This window comes from Typopeltis vanoorti, chromosome 3 (genome assembly GCF_054136105.1).
Source record: "Typopeltis vanoorti isolate ZY-2024b chromosome 3, IOZ_Tvanoo_1.0, whole genome shotgun sequence".
In the NCBI taxonomy this organism is placed as follows: Eukaryota; Metazoa; Arthropoda; class Arachnida; order Uropygi; family Thelyphonidae; genus Typopeltis; species Typopeltis vanoorti.
Genome location: NC_143551.1, coordinates 64,777,885 through 64,801,744, shown reverse-complemented (window position 1 = coordinate 64,801,744; position 23,860 = coordinate 64,777,885). Strand labels below are relative to the sequence as shown.

The following is a 23,860-nucleotide window of genomic DNA, read 5'->3' as shown; positions in this document are numbered from 1 at the left end:
GCAAAGGCTTGTACCAGCAGATCGTCGCTGGCTTGGATGTACTCCATAGGGAACCTGTCTATTCTGAGCGTCCTCACTTGGCTCCCTACCATTACTGGTGTTATATGGTTCCCTTGTACAGAGAAACCCTCCAGAAGTTTGTCTCTCGAATCGATGTCTTTAACTACTATGAGGTATTTCCCTCCTCCATGTGGGGTGAAGGAGCAGATGTTCTGCGTTCCTATGGTCTCTTTAAGGATCTTTGCCAATACAATAGGCTCCTCCAAACCTGGCACTTCAATTCCAAGTGTTCTCATCCTGGGGGGGGGGGGGGGGGACTTGAACGAATTTACTCGTATTAACTCTGCATTTAAAAAAAAAGAAAAGAAATAGACTCTAAGTCAACCGACTTAGAGTGGTAGTAGGTTAGTAAATGAGCCTAAAGGCTAATTATCCCGATCTAGTGGAGAGAAAAGTGTCTCCACTAGAGCCAGCAAGTTAGTAAATTATTAAAAAATAAATGATAATGACAGAAAATCAAACAATTGTGGGGAAAAGAAAAAAACAAACCTGAAAAACTTGAAAATAGGTAGACCTGGAACCTACTAGACCATCTGAGAGCACGGGAACCAGAGAACTGGAGCAAGGCCCTCGGCGCTGCATGCCGTTTTAAACTGCACGCTAACCATTCATACTACATCATCAGTTTCTCCTTCCAATATCTTTAGCATCATCTCACGTCACCCAGTACACAGTGCCCCACACGGAATCCTCACGCAATCTACGGAGTGTAGGAGAAGGGGGGGGGCAGCGTGCTTACAAAAGGATATACCTGTACTCCGTTGCACGTGTTATAGACTTTGGCCATTTTCGCATAATAGGATTATCTCTCTCTTCCAGCAGTTGTTAAGTACTTACAAAACATTAAGGTTTAGGCAACTTAATAATACATAAAATTTTACAATATAAGACAAGATTAAAATTGAAGGATTTAGTATCATTTTAGTAACATTTGGTTAATTTTACAAGAGCTTAGTAAGTCTGATATATCAATATTTATTTCCAAAGCATACGGCTCACATTAAGTCCGTATGAAACATAAATTACTGTAATTCAGGTTTCACTCAGACTTAACAGCACACACCAGAATTCTTTCTAATTTTGGATCTCTGTGGATTAATGTTTCTTATATTTTAGGAAGTTTAATACATTCATGTTTATTCAAATTAGGCTGGTGATTGAAGGCAGCTGCAGATTCTAAAAAAAAAAAACTCTTTCACTTTTAAACTTGTTGCAATGCAGTGTGGTTGTATTTTTATGTTGCATTGCAGCATGGTTGTATTCTAGCATGGTCAACTAGACCTGACTGAACATAGTAATTCTTATAGATGTACAGCAATATCTTGATTAATGTGCCTAATGCATTCTTTAAAACAGGCGCATTAATCGAAAACTCACTAATCGAATATAATAACCTATGAGTAAAAGTATAATTCATTCCTCAAATTACTTTTTTGACTCTTAATTTTTTTATAAAAGAATTACGATATATCTCAGGGCCTAGCTAAAGGAAAACCATGAAGCTGAAAGGCAATAAAAATATATTCAGAATATAAATTCATTATTCACTTCTTAACAAAGAATTGAGCTAACGTAGTTTGGCAGGCATTCTGTTTCTTTTTTTCATACAATTGATGGTATGGTCTGTTGCCTCTTGTACTACTTCTGTAAATTTTACTGCTTCTCTCTTCATCAGGGGTCAGCCTCTAAGCATTGCTGCTTAAAAACTTCGATTGTACAAAAAATATTTTCAAATTGTTTCTGTGAAATCTCTTTGTGCTTGTCAGTGATTAAATTTTCCTAATATTCTTCAGGATCTTCCTGCTGTGCATCCAAATTTAGCAGGTCGGAATCACTGTTTCTCAGAATGAGATTTAATTAACTTATATTCATTTGAAAATCCTCTAAAATCATTAGCACAATGTGGAAGAATGTGCTTCCAAACAGCTCACATATTGCTAGCAGTAATTTCATTCGATTTTGCAACTTTATAACCAGGCTGAGATTTCTCTGATTTGGACAGAAAAGTTTTGGAAGGCATTCGCTTCCAAAAAAGCAGTTTTACTGACATTAAATATTTGTTGGTCACAATAGCCCCCCCCCCCCTTCTTCCACTATTTTCTTCAAAATCTGTGGATAATTTATGGCCACCTCCTTATCTGCACTTGCAGCTTCGCTTTAATTAGAACATTATATAGGCTATTTCTCTTTTTGAAACACTCAAAGTATCCTGCACTAGCATGGAATTCTTCTTTTCCATCATTGATAGCCCTTTCTTTCAAGGTTGCAAAGAGACTTAATGCTTTTGATTTAATAAGGGCAGTACTTAGCAGGATCCGTTTTTGGTTACAATCTTCGATCCGTGTAAAAAGAAGTCTCTCTCTAATTCAATCATTATAATACTTGGATTTTGAGTGGTCTGCATGCATGATGAACTAGAAGCAGTTTACTTACTTACCTTTCTCTTTGTATTCGGCAGCTTTGCTTAAAATTGCTCTTATAGTTAATTCACTTTTTGGTGTTCTTGTACTATCTTTGCTCTGGACTTGCCTTGTTCATCTTCCTTTATTATTTCAAGTTTTTCTTCCAGTGAGATTACTTTATGAATCATTTTCACACTTCCACTTTTTTGCTGACTAATTCTTTTACTCATGATTAAAGGTTGGGAAAATACTTTAAAATAAAAAAGTAAGGAAAACAGTTGCAAAGGAGGCATGAGATGTGATCAGCTAAATACTATGTAATTAGCAGACGACATAATTTTGGCAGTAAATTTTTAACATAGTGTACATGGAAATAGTGTAGTATGCCATTAAAAAATAACTTTGTAAAATGCTTTAAATTGATAACTAAATTATTTCATCCTAGTGAGTGATTTTTTAAAATAGTTAGCCATAAAAATGCATAGATAGAAAATTTTTAAAATCTGTAACATTTATTTTTAAGATGTATATAGGTGCACTAATCAAATTTGGATATAGAAAAAAAAATGACACTAATCAGAGGTGAATTAATCGAGGGATTGCTATACAGTATTTTTTTTTATGCTCTTCAATATGAATGGTGGCTAATCTTCCAGTTTGCTTAGGAATGCTATGGAGAGACCAACTTGCAGGAACAAGCAACTCTCTACTCACCAGAAACTGGCATAGGAAGGAGTTAGTCCTTATCATTGTCAGATTCATGATATGCACTTTTGCAGGATATACAACAGATTGTATGATCATCATCATCTTGGTGAGCCATTATCAGTCTGTTGCTGGGGTAATAGCTTGTAACCTTTCCAAGATGTTCTGATTGACAGTAGCTTTTCATCCCCCCCTTACTTCTCCAAATCTGACAATTTCATCACTCAAGTACCTTTTTTATACATAATGTTTTGTCAAGTAAGTATGTCTATATCACTGCCACTTCTCATGTTCACTCATTCTGTTATTAGTTTTAGAGTTTCCTTTGTTTCTTATGCTACACATTCATATGTCATAGGGAATGCATGGGATAAACACTGTTCTTTTTGGACGTAGTGTGAAAGGTTGGTCGATTGGTAGAGCCTCTGCTGCTAATGGCTCAGTTAAGTAAGTTTGAGCACGGTTAGTAGTTGGAAGGGGTCCATTCGTTCGATGCTGTTGGCACACTCTCCCTCGAGGGAGTCTTTGGACTCCCTGGAGGTGTCTAATAATAATAATAATTGGCTTTTGAATATCAGCACAATAATCCAAATGCCGTATAACATTCTTATGGGCGCAATAACGAAATTGTGGCCACGTGAGAGAGCGTCGAGTGCATCAGGTTTCAAACTGATTGACGAAAGGTTGACTACCTTGTTTTTTAGTTGGAGTTCGAGTTCTTTTTTAAATTTGCAAATTTTTTGGATGTGTCATTCCCATACATTTTTAAATTCTTTATTGCAGCAGTGCATGAGATGTCGTATAAAATAGACCAAATCTCGTGGTTTCAAGTGCTGGAAAGCTCATCTTCGAGTGCCTGGATAGCTAAGTTAGCATCAATCAGGGAATGATGAGTAGCAGTGATTTGTTCCCTGAGCAAAGCTTGGCTGGTGCGGTTATAAATACGGAGAGCCTTTTGGTAAACGAAACGGTGCTTGAATTTGACAGTTTGGGATTACCTGGTTATCCCGGGAGCTTTTTAGGAAAGCAAGACGATTCAGTTGTCTCGATAGCTTCAACTTCATTTTACCATAATGGCAGGCCTTACGTGCGATGGAATCTCTGTGGATTATCGTAATTCTCGTGAAAAGGCTTAGATGTTGGTTATACATTCTTACTAAATAGCTTAAGGAAATTACAACATACAATAGAATGTACATTAAAATAAATTTTAATACGCTTCCAATATTTCGGCAACATCACGTTGCCATTATCACAGGAACTTAAATACAAGACACATGCACGCAAGCACAACAACACAGTAAATGAGGAACGAAGCAGGAAGCTATTCTCTCTCCTGAAAGTCCTGATGGTGCCCCATAGCAGGCAATGTTGGTATTCTTGGGCAATTGGGCTGAAGGTCTTCTGATATAGGTTTCCCAAATTTGGGGCAGTCTCATGCAACCAAATTTGTTGAGGTTTGGATTGTTTCTTAGGGCTGAGGCTGATTCCACGAATAGCCTTTTGTATTTGAATTTACTACGATGTATTATCGTGGCTTTCTTCCACCGTATTCTACGACGGGTATCCCGCACATGGTCTGCAAGACCAGAGTGGCTGTATTGGTGAAACCGGATGTAGTCCAATCTTAACTTATGGATCTGAGAGCTGGGTTAGAAATAAAACACTTGACCCAAGACTAGAGACTGCAGATATGAGTCCTGAGAAAGATTAGGGGCATGAACAGATGCCATCACTGGCAGTATCGTATTAAAAACAAAGACATTAGAAGAACTTGACATTGTCTGCATCCAGGAATGCATTAGCAGAGCTAATCTCAGGTGGTATGGTCACTTAAACAGAGTAGATGAAAGATTAGCAAAACAAGTGTTCTCTGCCAGGTTAGCAGGAAAAAAGACCTAGAGGAAGACCAAGATATAGGTGGATTGATATGGTAAAAAGTATCTTATAAGATAGAAATATAAGATCTGATAATGTTGGAGTCTTGACAAGTAACAGACTGATTTGGAGGAAAATTGTAGATAGGAAGTTAGTAATGATGTAAATTTTTCATGTAGTACTATCATATCCTGTACACCCCTTGAGGGAATTTTATGATGATATATATATAACTTGAAATCAATTTGAATTGCATTTGAGATATTTGATATCATCCAGACACTTAATAAATGCTAATTTTAGAAATAAAATTCTACCAAAGTGCTGTAACTACCATGCCGTATAACATCTTTAATCACATCAGATATAGAGCTAATGATATCATTTTTAACTGTGGAAGAAGTTCCTTGAAATACAGTCGAATCCTTTAAATGACTGTCTAAAAGAGGATCATACTCATGGAGCCCATTTAAAAATTCTATATAATTTCCTAGATTAACTGAATCTTCATACTCATCATGACCTCTAAGGAAGCTCTTGCTTAACCAAATAGCATACAGCATCAATTAATCTTTCTCAAGGGTCTTTATTTTTCTTTACCTGTTCATTATGAAAGTAACTTCAATTTTTCTTTGTTTGTCAAGTAGAGTGTCAATTCTTTGTTTTCCAGACATCTTAAGATTTAAAAATGACTGAACTTGGGAGCACTCTTGTTTTTGCACTGCTTCTGTTTAAATGATTAAGGTCAGAATATCCATATTTATTCTCAATGCCTTTCTCTTTGAAGAATAATAAACAAGGCCAATGAAAAAGTCTTGACCACATTTCACATCCATTTAACCATTCTACTGCGTTGCATTGTGAAATAGAGAAGTGTATCATATACTCAGTTTTTGCATTTTTGTGCTTGCTCAGTAAATTTGGAAGTGGAGGACAAGGCTCACTGCCTTCAGCTACAGTCATACAATCCACAAAAGTTATGGCAGAAAATGGGACAGTCATTAGATCATCAACACTGTTTTCCATTGTAAATATAGGCAAAAAAGTTATACATTTATGGGAAATTATATATTAAAAAGATCTATATTATATATAAAAACTTGTTTACATCAGTTCACATGCAAAACAGATGACATTCAGAAAACAACAGCAACTCATTACAAATGACAACGTTCATTTGTATTGGTTGACACAATAACCACTCAACAGCCACTGATTTCTAGGTGCTATTATCTCAGCACTCGCTCTTCCTCACCTTCTTGGTGTTTTAAAACCACTGGAATGCTTAGAATTTGACCTGCTGTGCCATCTGTATGTCTGATCAAAGGGGTGTGTATTTTGAATGCACACTCAGGCTATTAATGCGAATGTGATGCAGTTTTTATGCATCAAAATGTCCTCTTCATGAAGCATTAGTATATTGTGTTTGAAGTTATGGAACATTCTATGTTTGTTAATATCATAAAAACCGGTGTACACATAGTAGTAAGCAGTATTTCATCGTAACAATTGAAGACAGTAATATGGCAACATGACGTGAACTCAGTGACTTTGAGAGAGCTGTCATCGTGGGCTGTCACATTGCTGCCATGTCCGTGTGTACCGTTACCATTCAACTGGAGCATCCAAAATCAACAGTTGATGATGTGATCAACAAATGGAGATGTTCTGGTATCTGCAAGTAAACACCCAGGGCAACTGCTGAAAATGACTGACAGGGACAGGAGGGTATTAAAATGGGTGGAATGCAAAAACCAGCTACAATTCGCACAGACCATCTGTGGTGAGTTCCACAGCACCAGTAACACCACAATGAGTACTAATACTGTACAAAAAGAACTCCATTTACTGGATTTTTCATGGAAGAGCAGCGGCACACAATCCGAACATCACAACGAACCAGGAGGCTCGTCTGGCCTGGTGTAAGGAGCATGTGAACTGTACAAGTGGAAAATGGAACTCTGGAGTGATGAATCAAGGTTCACCTGTTACCAGTCTGATTGTAGGATGTGGGTGTGGAGGCAGCCTGGTGAACTTTGGTGAATCATCTGGTGCTGCCTACACTGGAGTTTTTATGGAATGGACCCACGTTATTATCAAGACGACAATGCCCCATGCCACAAAGCTGCAGCTGTTATGGAATGACATGAAGAGATGGATGTTAAACAATTGCCATGACGTGCACAGAGTCCTGATTGAGTCCTCCCATTGAACACCTGTGGGACGAATTGGAGTAATGATTGAGGTCCACAGTACCACATTTAACTCAGTGCTGCTTTGATAAAGGAATGGAGACAAATTCTACCTGATGTCTGCTGCACATTGGTGGAAAGCCTTCCTCAAAGGGTGCAGGAGGAGATCAAAGTCAAAGGTGGACATACCCAATATTAGGGTTTGCCTGCTGGTATCAGTTGTAAATTGCTAAAGTGTCCAGACAATTATTGGTAGATTGTGTATGTTTAGAAAATAATTATTAATTAATAACATCAAACAAAAGTCAGTAACCAAAATTAGAAATTATAAAATGATAATTGTTTCTGTTATCTGACAATTGCCTAGTACTTTTAGGCTTCCCTGTAGATGAATGGAAGATGCCATTTGATTTGAATATAGATATCACTTTTCAGGTAATGCATATGTAGAGGGTTATAAAGAATAACTGTTGCAATAATGAACAAGGAGAAAGCATCTGTTCTGTGGTTTTAGACTATGAATAAATTCTGGCTGGCTACTGCATTTAAAGCACATATGGGCAACCCCGGCCCTCTTCTTCTTTTGATCTGGCCCTAATCTATTTCAGCCAAGTTTGTCTGATTCATGGTGGGAGAAAACATGGTGTGTTCTACTAACTCACATTAAGCTGACATCATATGACTTGCGCAAAACACATGTTTTCTCCAACCAAGGTTTCTTTCTCACTTTGACTAGCAGCGTGTGTGTGTGTGAACGTGTTACACCATGTCAGTTCAGTACTTGCGTTGGTGTTGTGCTTTGTTCAGTGCCTGCATTGGTGTTATGTTCTGTTCGGTGCCTGCATTGATGTTGTGTTCTGTTCAGTGCCTGCGGTGTAGAAGACAGTTTGTTTGACAGTTCTGAATATCGCTTATAAATTTGGGACAATGTCAGGGGTTATTGCGAAAAAAGAAAAGTAGATGCAGAGAATCGTCAATTTCAAGACAACTGGACGTAGGATTATTATTTTATTCTGAACAAAGGTTTGCCTGTATGTTTGCTGTGTTATGAATCCATATCTGTCAACAAAGAATACAACTTGAAGAGACACTTTACTTCGAGACATGCGGATCACTCAAAAATTGATGGACAACCACGAAAAGATGAAATACAGAAGTTGAAGAAGAACTTGGATACCCAGCAGCAAATGTTACGAATCCATATCTGTCAACAAAGAATACAACTTGAAGAGACACTTTACTTCGAGACATGCGGATCACTCAAAAATTGATGGACAACCACGAAAAGATGAAATACAGAAGTTGAAGAAGAACTTGGATACCCAGCAGCAAATGTTCAACAAGCAAAGAACGCAGCACCACAGCATTGTCAAAGCCAGATTTGTATTAAGCACAAAAAATCGCTAAGCATTCTAAGTCATTTGGTGAAGGAGAATTTATCAAAGAATGTCTGCTTGATGTTGCAAGTATAATATGTCCTGAAAAGAAAAAAGACTTCGAGAATATTTGTTTCTCGAGATGTACTGTTGTCTGACGGATAGAAATTATGGCTGATGATATCAAAAAAAGTTTAAAAGAGAAGATTGCTAGATTGGAAGCAATTTCAATTGCTTTGGATGACTGCACCGATGCCTCCGATACAGCACAACTAGCAGTATTTATTCGAGGAGTTGATGCGGATTTCAACATCACAGAAGAATTATTGGCGCTTCAGCCGTTAAAAGGAACAACTACCGGTGAAGCTATATTTGAAACAGTCAACACAGTCTTTGAGAGATTTGGGCTTAAATGGAGTTCACTATCTGGCATATGCACTGATGGAGCCCTGCAATGGTTGGTGCACAGAAGAGATTTATTGGAATAGTTCATGAAAAAGCAATAGAACTACAGATCCATCTGGAAAATTTAACAAATTTTCACTGCATTATCCACCAACAAAATCTGTGTGCAAAATTGATTAAATTCACATATGTTATGGAAGTTGTAGTAGTCAGTATTAACTTTATTTAGTCACGTGCACTTAATCACCGCCAATTTAAGGAGTATTTGGCAGACCTATTTTCGGATTATGAAGATCTGTCTTATTATTGTGAAGTGAGGTGGTTGAGGAAAGGTAAAATGTTAAAACAATTTTATGATCTGAGACAAGACATTGCAGATTTTATGGACATAAAAGGAAACACAATTAACCAAAAAAGATGATGAGTGGGTGTGTGATTTAGCATTCCTTGTAGATGTCACTGGATACCTAAATGAACTGAATCTTAAATTGCAAAAACAAGGACAATTGGTTCATGAACTACATGGACATGTCAAAGCTTTTTGTAATAAACTAAGATTGTTGGAAAGTCAGATAAGAGCTAAAAATTGTTATCATTTTCCTACTCTAGCAACTCATAAAAATATCCCTTATAATTGTTATGGAGATGAACTGAAGGCACTAATAGAGCAATTTGATACAAGGTTTGCAGACTTCAAAAACAAAGACTCCACATTCGCTATATTTGCTTGTCCTATGGATGCTGATGTAAATAATGTGCCAGAAAACTTACAGATGGAACTTATTGAGCTTCAGGCGATTTAGTGCTAAAATCACAATTTAACAACATTGCTTTGACGGATTTTTATAAATTTTATTTGGTAGAAGAAAAATATACGAATTTATGCACCTTTTCACAAAAAATCATTTGTCGTTTCGGCAGCACATGTGTGTGAACAGTTTTTTCGAGGATGAAATACAATAAATCAAAAATTCGGACAACAATAACGGACGAAAACCTTGAAAATTCTATGCGATTATCCTTAAGTAATATTAACATCAATATTGATACTCTCGTAGTTGAAGTACAAGGCCAATCTTCACATTAAATTGTTATGTTGTTCATTATATTATAAAATTTATGTAGAGCTTTATACCAAAGCATTATATTATAAATAAATGAAATATGAAGTAGCAACTTGTTTTAATATATTAATATTCATTTATTTTATTTAATAATTTGGTCCAGCCCTTGACTTGGAGACAGAATGATAATTTGGCCCCCGAACTAGGAAAGGGTGCCCATGCCTGATTAAAGTAATGAATGTGCAAAAAAGAAATATGGATGCCAATTTCAATGAAAGCAGTCTTGGAAATTAGGAAATAAAAACACAAAGTTGCAGGTGATTATATAAACCAGTGAGACAGATTATTAACCAACTTATTATGCTCTTCTATGCCAGTTAAGAAATGATAAGTAACTTTTCTTTTGAAAGTGTGTGAGAGAGAGAGAGAAATGTTGAGTTTTACCTGTATTGAAGGTGGTAAGGTTATCAGGTTCCTCACTGAAGAATGGTTTGGAGATTAGTATTTGATGGCTGCAGAGATAAATATCTTTGTTTTGTTCATTTTATAATGCAAAGGTTATGAAATAAAAGAAAAGCAGATTGCAGTATATATTGTTCACAGAGAAAGTACAAATTGGACTTGCAGTTAACAGTTACTAATTGTTTCAGTATTTTTTTTTAGTCATTTCACATACATGTAGTTACTGAGTTGCCTTGTTTAGTACTTAAACTGCATGTATAAAATTTTGAACACTGACTTTTTTTAATTTCATTTTTTTTTATCTGAGGATGCCTCCAGTTTGATGTGTAGTATCTTTGAGCCATTTCAATACACCAATATTAGTTGTGAAATATAGTGGTGAAGATCCACCTGCTATTACATGGAACACATATCAGCAAAACAGAAGTTTAAGACAAATATGACAATTGCAGGGAACTTAGTTGAGATCTTTATGCCAAATCTAATCAGATGCCTTAGATATCAATAGCAACTACTGAAGTGTCTCAGATTTCTGTGACATGTCATTTAACTTCAGTGTCATCTAAAGTTAAGTGACAACCAAGATCTGTGCATAATATTAGTGCTGAATTCATATTTCATGAGATTACACAAAAATACAAGAGGAAAAAAATGTACTGTATCATGATTATAACACATCACATATTTGAATTATAGTCTCTTAAGAAATAATAGGCTAATATTCAGTTTTTAGAATATTAAAAAAAAAAAAAAAATTTAGATTACTTTTTTTTATTATTATTACTTATTATGCTTTTATTATTACATATTTATCAGAAGTAAAGGAATTTTCTTCTGTAGGTTACCAAAAGCTGGACACCACCAAAATCACAGTCTCTGGAAAGTTAGACCACAAATATTGAGTGCCACCTTTTATACTAGTCTTCAATTGGTTCTTTTGCCAATTTGTGATTATGAATTTAAATGATGAGCCTTCTTAAGAGTTACTAATGTTTCAATATTTTTTTTAGTCATTCCACATGCATGTAGTTATTGAGTTACCTAGTTCAGTACTTAAACTACATGTATGACACTAAGGAAACTGGAATTTTGAACACTTTTTTTTTATGTGAGAATGCCATCACTCCATCCAGTTTGATGTATGGTGTCTTTGTTCATTAAAATGCCTTTCTAGGTTATTTATTTCAGCAGGTCTAAACATTTTAGTAAATAATTTAAATATATGTTAAACATTGAAAACAATATCTTGTAAAGTTACTAAAGGAATATCAAATTGTCTTCCAGGATTTTTGCCATTACCACATTAGGCATTTTGTCATTTTTTTTATTACAATCTCAGTTGTATGTTTCACGTGTAGTGTTTAAAATATTTTCTCAGTGTGCTATAAAATGAAATATGTATATAGAGAACAAAATCATTTTACATATATTAATAGAAAATAAAGGATATTGAAAATCTTAATGTGTAAAAAAAAATTATTTGTATATTTTCACTTTCAAAATTTTAAGTATTTTAAAACAAGTAAGATTCAGAAATTGTCTGATGTACTATTACACTGTCCGTTAAATTCCAAACATTCATTGAAATTCAGCTGAAAGGAAATATGTCTTAGATTGCCAAATGAACAATTGATGTATTTTGGATATTCCACATGTAAGTAGATCATTCTTCCATGGTCAACATCAGTGCACTGCAATGTTTTGTTTTTTTTTTGTGCAAAGTAGTTTATGTAATAAACTACTTTAATTTTTAAAGTAGTTTATTGCATAAATTTTCAGTTCTTTTAAAGTTTTAATAAATTTCTTTTAAATTCTAATATCTGTTGGCTTCATATATGAAATCTTTAAAATTGTTTTATCTATACATTATAAAAGCTTTAATATAAAATAAATTTTATTGCAAGTTATCTTTTAAAGTGCAATTATTCTTATTTTTTCCTGATTACTACATAAATTAATAAAGATAAATAATAAATTAAAGCAATTTTGTCAAATAGTAAACATTTTTCATTCCACTAAGAAAAATCTGTATTGCTATGAAAATTTCTTACATAGCATTTGAAAATCATTAACAAGACATAAAATCATTTTAGGATTTGTTTGAAACAAATTTCAGTGTAAGTTATGATAAATATTTTTTTGAACTCTCAACAAGAAATAGATTCATAAATCCTTTTGTGTTATGTTCAATTCCTGCTATCAACTTTATAAAAGTTGATAGCAGGAATCTTGCTATCAACGCTTTATAAAGATTAAAGGTGACATGCAAATTAAATATATGGAGATCAGCTAAAACATTCTCTCAAGTATAATATATCTTAATATAACATCTATAAAATATGCAAAGCATTTTTAAAGGGAGGAAAAATACCTTATCAGAAGAAAAACCGAAATAGGTTATGTGTGAGATGACGTGAATATTTTATGATGTTGATGTTAATTTAACAATTTCATTTTTTTTTTTACTCAGCTGTGCATATTAGTAGAATGTCTAATCTGCTAATATACTTCATGAAGACAGTTCTGTGTCTTTATCCTTGAAAGGCGAGGTTATAATGTTTAAAATTTACATGATTTCATTTATTCTTTAAGGGTGAAATGAAAGCAGAATAGTTCATATGATTTGTTTTTGCAGTTTAACATCTATCTATTGTAAATATTAATTACTCTTTTTTTTTAAATGCAATGAAATAATGTATCATCCTGTTGGTATTGCTGTCATTCAATACTAATATTATTCAATGCTAAAATTTAAGTGTTCATTAAATCATTTAAGTACAGATTGACTATGTGTATTCATTTAAATGTTTTCATTAGTTCTGAAGGATTCAGTAGTGAGATTTTATTTATATACTGTACTTTTATTTAAGTTATGTTTAATATATCTAGTTATATATTCAGCTTGCAGAGTAAATTTATCTTCCCTACCTGCAACTACATGTCATAAGAAAAGTGAACAGTTGGAAAAGTTTGTTTTGACATGACAATTAAAATGTGTCACAGCCCATTGTATACTTTTCTTACTTAATTGTTTGTATTGTCTTTTCCTTTTCCACAGATTTTGTAAACAGCAAGTAAATCTGTATTTCTTAACTAATAAAGAATTCTTTAAATAAAAATTAAAATAAATTATATTAATTTAAAGAGAATCCTAAATTTTAACCATTTATACACTGTATATAGTTAATAACGAACATTTGTCAAAGTAAGAACAGTCCATTTTATTTCATGGTACATCATTATGCAGTCAGTCATGATAGTTGTATTATAAGCACCGTTCCTATTTTTCACAAATAATGGCATGAGGATGCCCTAAGTTGTTTTGTACCTTTCATTTTCAGTATATATATGTGCATATATACTGAAATTATTGTATTATTTTATTTAGTTTAATTCACAACATGATGTTTTATCCTAATTCCATAGGATTTCTTCAGTTGGTGTAAACATACTCACTAGTAGACAAACAGTAAAGACTACCAAATGTGACTACCACTGTAGCTATAGAAGAGACTGATGTTTTTTTTTTTTTTTTAATATTTCTAATTGTACGTTGCATTGTTCAGTAGGCTGTGCATGTTTACACATTTGTGTGCACATGTTTGGTTAAGGATGTATTCAGACAAGTTGATATTTGGGTTTATATTTAGACGTTTAGGATTTAATGCCATTTCCACAGACTCCCAAACTTTTCTCTTGGTTATGTCATGGCAACGTTGTAATAGTTCTGATTTATCTCATAACGTTTGATGTCTCATTGTCAACATGTCTTTGTGGGTCAGCTGAAGAGAGCACGTGATGACAAAGCTGACACCTCACGCCCACGGTATTCAGTATCTCAGATGTGTTCTTCAGTGTTGCTCAATCGATTTTTCTATCTGTCCATAGTAATATAATCGACAATCACACTATAGTCGATAAACATCCAAATATTTAAGTGTGCTATGTTGAGGTTTTGTGGATTGGATCACTTAAATATATGGGTATTTATTGGCTATAGTGCAATTGCCAGTCATCTTACTATGGACAGACAGAAAAATTGATTGAGAACATTGAAGAATATGTCCAAGAATGAGACCTCAGCTTTGTCATCACATGTGCTCTCTTCAGCTGACCTACAAGATGCTTTGGCAACGAGACATCAAGTGTTATGGGATAACACTTGATGTTATCCCATAAAATTGAAACTATTGCACTGTTGCTATGACATAACTGAAAGAAAAATTTGGAAATCCTAATTTGGAAATGGTATTAAATCCTAAACTTTTAAATATAAACCTAAGTATCAACTTGTCTGAATAGACATCCTTGACATCATTAGCCAAATGCATGCATGCGAATGCATTAATATGCACAATATGCTGAACAATACAACATGCTAATAGAAATATTTTAAGAAACATCACTCTTCTATAATTACAGTTATTATAAAGTGGTTATGACCTTTGTTAATCTTTACTGTTTGTCTACTAGTTTGTATGTTTACACCTGAAGAAATCCTATGCAGTTAGGATTAGGTGTTAAAGTAATTGTTACCATCTTATTCTGGCGTTCTGCCTTATAAATTGTTACTTTGTGTGTGTGTGTGTGTGTGTGTGTGTGTGTGTGTGTGTGTGTGTGTGTGTGTGTGTAGAAGAGTTGATATAGATTTCTTTTCCTCCTCAACAAAAAAATAAATGGAAATTATTTCATACTCAGTTGAAGGTTGATTAAATTGATGGTAGTACTCTATTTATTCTTTACCAGTTCCTAAATTTTTACCAGCATTTAATTTGCATTAGACTAGAAATGAAATTAGAACCTCCTATATTAATTCTCCTCTTTTATTTATATGATTAGTGTATTCATATAAATAAAAGAGTTTGAATAAATAGTTTTTTTGTTTTGTTTTGTTTTATAATAATTTTTTTTCTTGATTTTTAAAAGTATTCCAATTCTATGAAAGCCATGGACTCATTACACATTTCCATCTTGAATATATCCAAACTACATTGCATGGATATCATATACTGTGGATTTACTCACTTTGGATTTTTTTTTTTTTTTTTAAATCATAGATAATTCTAGTACATATGTGAAGATATATACACAAGATATACTCCCATTGTCCATTAAGGAACTCTTATGAGTTCCTTAATGGGAGTGAATTTTTTCAAAATGATATTTGCCTTTTGGGGAAGAACACAAAAAAGCATGGTAATATATGTGTACACACATACGTGTAGTGGGATGGAAAATGGGCATTTTTGATTAATTGCATTTTATTCTCTAATTTTGTGCTATGTTTGGGGATGGTAACAATCGTGACTAATACTATTAAAAACATAGATTTGTTAGAATTAAGCTATTTTTATAATTATGAAAATTTTCATTTTCTATGTTTATAGCAGTCTGAAATGTGGAGCATCTTTCAAAGAAAATCTGAAATACAAGTAATGCAGTAAGCGATTCTGCGTATCAGATTATGCAAGAATTTATGCTGATTTAAAGACAAAAATTAAATAATAAATAAATAAACATCATTTGACTATTGTGATAAATTTGAAACCCAAGTAAACATTTTTCTTTGAGCATACACATAATAAGATTTTTATAATATCAAGTTTTAAATAGGACTTAAACAGTCTTATTTCATGTTGACTAAGAATGGCAAATAGTAAAGCACAAACTCACTCCTCCTTATCATATATATCACAAAAGTTTTAGTTTTTGAAATGCTCTTCTGCCTTGATCATAAAAAGTTAGACGTCCATTCATTTTCTCAGTTTCATATGAAACATTTTTTACTGAATATTCTCATACAAAGCTATTTCAGCAGTGTTGGTTGTCATTAATAGTATTGCATCATATTGTGAACAATGTAAACATTTATTCTTGCTCATTAATTTTCTTTTTCTTTTTTTGCACAATGGATAGCAGAATTGATTATGTAAACAAAAAAATGGTGAAATTGGAAAGAAAATTAATGACATGATTATTTATATTTTATATTCAATTTGTATTATTACTTTACATAATGGTGCACACACACAGTTTTCAAGTTTTGGGAGTTTTTATGGCTCGATTTAGGTTGCCCTTTTTGTGGTATTTTGTTACACATGTTAACTAAATTGTCTCTCTAGGTTATACTTCAGTCAGTATAAAAAAAAAATAAAATAACCTAAGAGATAAATTCAGAATTGAGTTAGTTTCTGTTACAAAATATGCAAAGCATAACCAGCACATTTTAATAACTACAGAAAGGCAGGGGAAAAAAAGCACATTACATGAAATGTTACAACATGGAGAACTCTGTCTCTATAATGCCATTAGTCCAAAGCAGAGAGTAAATTTGGTTGTAACAGAATAAATATGGTGTTAAGGGATATTGTTATTAAAAGAGACTTCCAGGGAGTCAGGGGCTCATTAAGGGAGGTCACATTTCACCAACTGTCCTTCTCTTGAATTCATCCATGCTACTTGCATTCACCACTTCCAGATGTAGTCCATTCCATTCACCTGTCAAATGCATCTCAATGTCATTAATGTAAAGTTTGAATCACAGTGAACTGAGGACAGATTCCTTAAATCTTGCAGACTAATCCCCCCCCCCTCCCATATACCACTTTTTGATATGTCATTGAGTTATCCTGTAATCCACACTAGTAATTTATAATCTAATCCCATATACTCCAATTTATGCAACAGTCTTCCATTCTGTATCATGTCAGAAATGTTAGCCAAGTCTAGATGTATTATGGTATATCCATTTCCTTGTCTAACTCGATGGTAACATTATTATGAAATGTGAGCAAGTTTCTCAAGCGTGACCTTCCCTTAGTAAATCCATATTGTTTATTGCAAAGTATAGATTATCTGTCAACCCATTTCTGTACGCAAGTTAACAAATTTTCCCCACCGATCTAGAGATATCTGATAGGATTGTTAGTCACATCAATCTTTGCACCACTTCTGTGCAATGGGATTTACATACATTCCTTCCACTCCTATGGGATCCTTCCTATTCTTAGACTCAAATTATATAGCCTGGTCAAAAGAACAGCCACTTCAGTGGAATTACTTAGAATTGAAAAAGTTTGAGTTGGTAATAAATATTTAAATTAAGTTGCATCAAAGCTTCATTACTTGATATATTCTTTCTAATATATATTTTAAAAAAAAGGGATGTTTATAGTGCACTTTAGTCTTTTCCCAATGGCTGGGTCAGAAAGATATTGCATGATCTGTAAGATCTTGCAATGCCTGACAACTTGCAAACTTGGTTACCCAAATGGTTAGCATATCCATTCCAGCAACAGAAGGCTGCTGATTTGAATCCCACTAGCCATGGATGTTTTTGTGAATATCTTGATGTGGGATGAATTTCATCACCTGTTGTCAGAAAAACCATCATCGTCCTGCTTATTTTGAGGCTTGAAGTTCCAACTTGTTCTCTGGAGCAGGTTTGATTTTCCAAATTTTCTAATCTATAGCCTTTTTATGGCATGATTCACATAAAAACTGGAACCAGATTCGGGTTCTCTTTTATGCATATATTCACAGATCCAACTGTCTGTCCATAAGACCACAAGAGTAAGATTATCGTAAATTTAATGATATTAAACACAGTGCCACAGAAACAAAATTAGATATTTATTTATTGAGCTGTAGTATTTTACTGGATTTTCAACCAGCATCAGCAGAGCAAACATCTTGTCTCAGTACACAGATCAACTAGTAATGGAGGCAGTTCAAAATTATAAAGAAAACTCATGTTTTTTTGCACTCTCTAATGTTTGATGAAATGACATAACTTATCAAAATGTTGTACTTTGGATACATTGTCTTCGGTCTTGGAGTATCTTCAAATGCATAGGCAGACTATGGGGATGGTATCACACACACAAAAACACAATAATTCGATAAGTGGAAACTCAAGTTGGCATGGCAGATCAACAGACCAAGTTTCCTAAAAAGATGTTGAGAGACTAATACAATTCCTGCCTGCATTACGATCAGTTCCAACTTTAAGAGCTCTAAACTTTTTATGTAGCATAACATTAGAGGCTACCAAAAATATAATATTAGCTCTTTTCAGTATTCAGTATATCTTAGTTATGAATTTTTTTTCTCATGCTGGTACTACTACTTGTTAGTTCCACTGTTGTGACAAGCAGTTGTTTGTTCTCCGATTCTCCGAAGATGGTGATTGCAAATCCAGTGACATATCAGTATCTAAATATTTATTTTGTTCCTATAATGTTGTGCTTAATTGAGCTAAACTTAAGATGAATAACTGCAAACACCTAGGCCTGTTTATACATCACAAGAACAAGGAAATCCAGTATACTTCTAGACGAGACAAAAAAGGTTGACTTTTGGAGAATGTAGCAAATACTTTGTAAACATGATAAAGTCCAGTAAACCTTTGATGTAAGGAGTAGAAACTAAAATTCCCTCTTGTGAAGAACAGGACTGGAGGCCATAGTTGTTTATTATCTAAGAAATAGATCTGAGTATAACCATTAGAAAAGAAAGGAATTAATATGCAATTTCTGTTGCATAAAGAGCTTTAGTGAAGCATGATCTGTGTGTATATATTAGAAACCAAATTTTGTTAGTGCGAGACTTTTGAAAAGGATGATGAAAAGTAGCATTATTATTATTATTATACTTATTTTAAGATAAGGAATGTCAGCTTTCAATCAGTTGGATTCTCTCATGGATTTGAATTAATTTTTTGGGAAATACATCTGACAAGGAAGAGTTCTAAACTGCAACATGTCATCCACATAATAGAACGAAGTTGGACAGACAAGGAGCGAAGCTGTGCAGGATGTGTTTCTCAAAATGCCCCATGTAATATTTAGCCAGTCAAGTAGGGTTTAGAGAATTCACTACCTGAAATGAAAAATAACATATTGATGCTAAAACCAGTTTCCCAAAATCTGGATGAAATTTTTTTTTAAAAATTTCATCCAGTTAAAATGAAAAATTTTTTAAAAATTTAAAAAATTTTCATTTTAATGTCTCAACAGAATGATTTAAAAAGTGAAACCATATCCAAGCCAATTAAAGGTCAATAGGCAGTAAAACTGGTAGATCTTGTTTTTAAAATCCTAAGAATTCATGCAAGAAGAATTATCTGTAAAGGTAAAAAGTGCTATAGGCAGATGTTCGATTTTCTTGTCTAGAGAATTCAGACTGGTCTAAGCTGCACATTTTTTTTTAAATTTTTTTATGGACATTGGGGAGATCATGTAGTCTAGGGCAGCGTTCTTCAACCTTTTTACATCTGCGGACCGGGGAAAATAGGAGAAATATTTAGCAGACTGGTTGATGGCTAAGATAGAAATGTAAACTAATGTAGATAGTATTTATTTATTAAATCAAATATTATAAAATTACAATTTTTAGCTAGTGCGACATTTGATGCTGCTTAGAGGTTAGAAAATTTGATATACGTGGCCAGAGTGTTGTTTCTGAGAGAAGAAGAAATTTTTGGCAGACTGCCAGGACATTTCTGCAGACTGGTGCTGGTCCGCAGACCACAGGTTGAAGAACAAGGGTCTAGGGGACCTAGCATATTGAAATGAATGTAGATTTTGTTTCTTAATCATAAGTATGGATTTAAGATAAAAGCTTATTTACTGGGCTAATTTGGAATTGAGTAGTCTCTATAAATGTAGCAGCAGGTAGACATAGCTCAACCATAATAAATGATTGCGCTATGTGCTTTACTTCAAAAAATTAACTCGGGCCATAAGAGAATCAAATTCGCTCTAGAACTGGAAGCCAGTAACAACCTTTTTTTAGATTTGCTTATTTGTGATGACCAGATAGCAACTTGCAATTTTTTTTAATCTACAAGGAGAAAATAAAAACAGGAAGATATATCATTAATACTCTCCATAATTATCCTTCTCAAAAGTCTTACACTTATAAGTTTGCTTCATTTCGAGGTACGATATTATTATTATTTTGACACCTCCAGGGAGTCCAGGGACTCATCGAGGGAGGGAACTTGCTCTACAACTCTGTCTCCATCACCAACTGACTGCAACTACACCAACCCCATCTACCGCTGACCACCACTGGTATTTCCACAGACAATCACAAACATCCATGCCCACTGTGGAATTTGAATCCACAGCCATTTATTGGCTGCAGAGCAGATACACTATCCACTCAGCCAACCAGGCCAGCAGTATTAAGTCATATTTCCTTGTAAATGGTTATAACTTGCATCTCATTTCTAAGATGATGGTAATAAAAAAAATAAATAAATAATGCTTCCACCCTTGTTCTCTTCAAGGACATTTTTAGTTTCTTTTTCTTACATCAAAAGTTTATCAGAAAAATGATCCAGACTTCTGCATACTCTTAACAAGCCCTTCCATTCTCTGTGCAAGTTAGTGAAGTTTTTATAGCCTATGAAAAGATCACCTTTTAACAAGTGTCCTGGCCAGGAATATATCAGATTCTTTATTGTGTCTTTCAAACTATTGAAAGACAAGTTGGTCTACAGTAGTATACTTTTAAGAGGACCAGAATTACAGAGTTCCAAGAAATCAGCTCATGCTAGTCATCACTGTCTTCTATACACAAGGTTATTAGAACAGGGGCTACATAAAAGCTGTTTTTTTTTTTATTAAAAAATTGTGTAAAAATAGTTGAAGCTTGGATTCATCAGTGTAATTTAAATGACTTCTTCAAAATTATTTCCCAGTTTGGGGAAATAATCTTCCTTAATACCTCTCACTGTTGTAATTTTTGTTTCACTACACCTGTAGCTTTTTGCTTTGGACTAATTGGTATTCTGTTCTCTTTTTAAAGCTACACTGGTAATGATCAAAAAACTTGATGGAAAATTCTGGTTGTCATGAAAGTTTACATAAGTTTTCTGTTTTTATTGTGGTATGCTACTATTTATTTCTTGAAATTTTCAAAAGTAGAGGATATTTATTTATTCCTGTAATTTTTGGAAATTCATTTGTACTATAGTTTGGTATAGGTAATAAAAAATATTACATAACATCTTTCAAAAATATGCAAGTCTTGTTAAATTTTCTTATTTATTATGTCTTTAAGTAAATATTGAATAAATGTATTGAATGTTTTTATACATTTCATATGTAGAAAGAGTTTTTTGCTTTGATTGGTGAAACATGGTGCTGGAAACTTTGTTTCAGAATTTGTATAAACTGCTATGTAAATCTTTCTTGTTAAACAGAGTATTTTTTAGAAAATGTCATGTCTGGTATAAGTTCCTTGAATTTTATGTTAAGCCCTTAATGATTTCTGGAAAATACCACAGTCTTTTGTAAATGATAAGAAACCAAATAAATATAAACTGATGATATGTTTTGAAGGATTATTTTGTTTTGGTATTTAATTGAATATGATGATTAATATACAGAAATCATTTTCTTATGGTATTCTAACTTACAAATAATACAGCCGTTTAAACTCTTTCTTGTCCTCCAAGACTTAAACAACTAGCCTGTGAGTAATTCAGAAAATGCTGTATACAGTTTTCCTGTAATCTAGCCCAAAATGCATAACTTGACATTTCTCCAAATTAAACTGACAAGATTTCTTTTGCCCATGGTGACATTCTATTTAAATCATCCTCTAAGCTGTCCACATATCTTGATTAATTATACTATTACTCTACACATCATCAGTAAACAACTGAATATTTCTCTTCACATTATTTCCTGCATCAATTATGTACAAATTAAATGGTGGTGTTCCTAACACAGAACCTTGTGGCACACCACTAGCTTTCACCTGGACTCTTCTCCTCTATATATCACTTTTTAGTATTTGTCCATCAGCCACCCAAATATCCATTGTGCCATATCATCTCAGTTTGTTCTGATTTGCATAACAGAGGGCCATGTGGTATTCTGTCAAATGCCTTTGTAAAATTTAGCAGATTCATTGTATATCTATTCTCGTTGTCAAACTCGGCTTCACTCTGTTATAAAAAGTTGTAAGTAAATTATTAATGCATGGTTGATCCATCAAAAAGCCATGCTGATACTCTTCAAGTATCATTTTTATTCACCCATTACTGAATTTGCCCTTTGGCCAACTTTTTCAGTACTTTTACCACTGTTTCCTGCGATACTTATTGGTCTATAATTTGCTATTGCAGTCTTAGAACCTCCTCCCTAATTCTAAGGAATTATTTTGTCCTCTTTCCACTCCCTTGGGAATGGTCCCTGGTCAGAGCATTGCCAGTATGGGTGAAAGATTATCTTCTCCATACTTTTTTTTAATCGAATACCAATAGATTACTTCTTTCTCCATAAATTTACCAACACATGGCACTGTTATGTTCTTGGTCCTGTGACCTTTCACATGTGGGAATATCATAAAAAAATCCACAATTAATCGAACAATGTTTTGATCATTAGTTTGTAGGAATAGTAATCAAAAATGGCAGAAGAAGAAATACTTCTGCTTCCTCGAGGCCAATAAACTCATGATAACAATAACAGCTATTTTATAACCAAATGACATGTTTTTTGCTTAGCCCATCAGGCTGTTGCACTTAGTTATTTAGCTATAATATAATATATAAAAATTTGATATTTATGTCATTAAAATTTTTCGAGTTGTTTCAGTTGGACAATTTACAAATACAAAATTATGAGAGTGTGCTGAAAAATTGTGATAATCACCATGAAGGAATTAAGATAGAACCATGTAGCTTGTACATTATTCTGTATATTCCCCACGAAGTGTTATACACTTATTGCAATCCTGAGGAAAAAAGTCTTTCCATCGTTGCATAAACCAGTCATTTTTGTTCTAAGTGTTCAAAACTTTTTAGCTCCTCTTGTATGCCAGATGTACATATGCCACTGAAAAAAATAAAAAAACACCTCTGGTTCAATCTGTGTGATAACATTGTCTTTGTACATGGACACTATTAAGTTGCTGTTATGCCAGCAATAATTAGAGTAAGAATAAATATGCTTTGAATGGGTGGGGGAGCCTTTTGTCCCAGTGATTTCTGTAAAACGTTAATTCATTTTTTGTCATATACAATATATACTTTATTATGATTTCATGACACCTCCAAGGAGCCTTAAAGACTCATCGAGGGAGGTCACCTACTTTATAACTCTGTCTCCACCACTTAATCCACCAACTATAGCAAAACCATCACTGCCATCTGCATCTACACCAATGCCATCTTCTGCCCACCACTAGTATCTTTTGTCTGTAAATTGTGTGGGTGCTAAAGGCCTGCTTTTTGTCAATTTTATACTATATATATATATATATATATATATATATATATATATATATATATCCATTCT

At 33.6% G+C, this 23,860-nt stretch overlaps 1 protein-coding gene across 2 annotated transcripts in view; it reads left to right on the top strand.

The window, feature by feature from the left end:
* Positions 1-21,897, top strand: part of LOC150108217 (pleckstrin homology domain-containing family A member 3-like) — a 157,479-nt gene extending 135,582 nt beyond the window's left edge. The window contains exon 6 of one of the 2 annotated variants that reach the window (XM_090390653.1): positions 15,932-21,897. In XM_090390653.1, coding sequence (XP_090246779.1) covers positions 15,932-15,988 — 57 coding nt within the window. In that variant the 3' untranslated portion in view covers positions 15,989-21,897. Of the gene's footprint in view, positions 1-11,384; positions 13,552-15,931 lie in introns of those variants that run through there. The other variant, XM_090390654.1, reaches the window with a different exon arrangement.
* Positions 21,898-23,860: the final 1,963 nt, after the last annotated feature.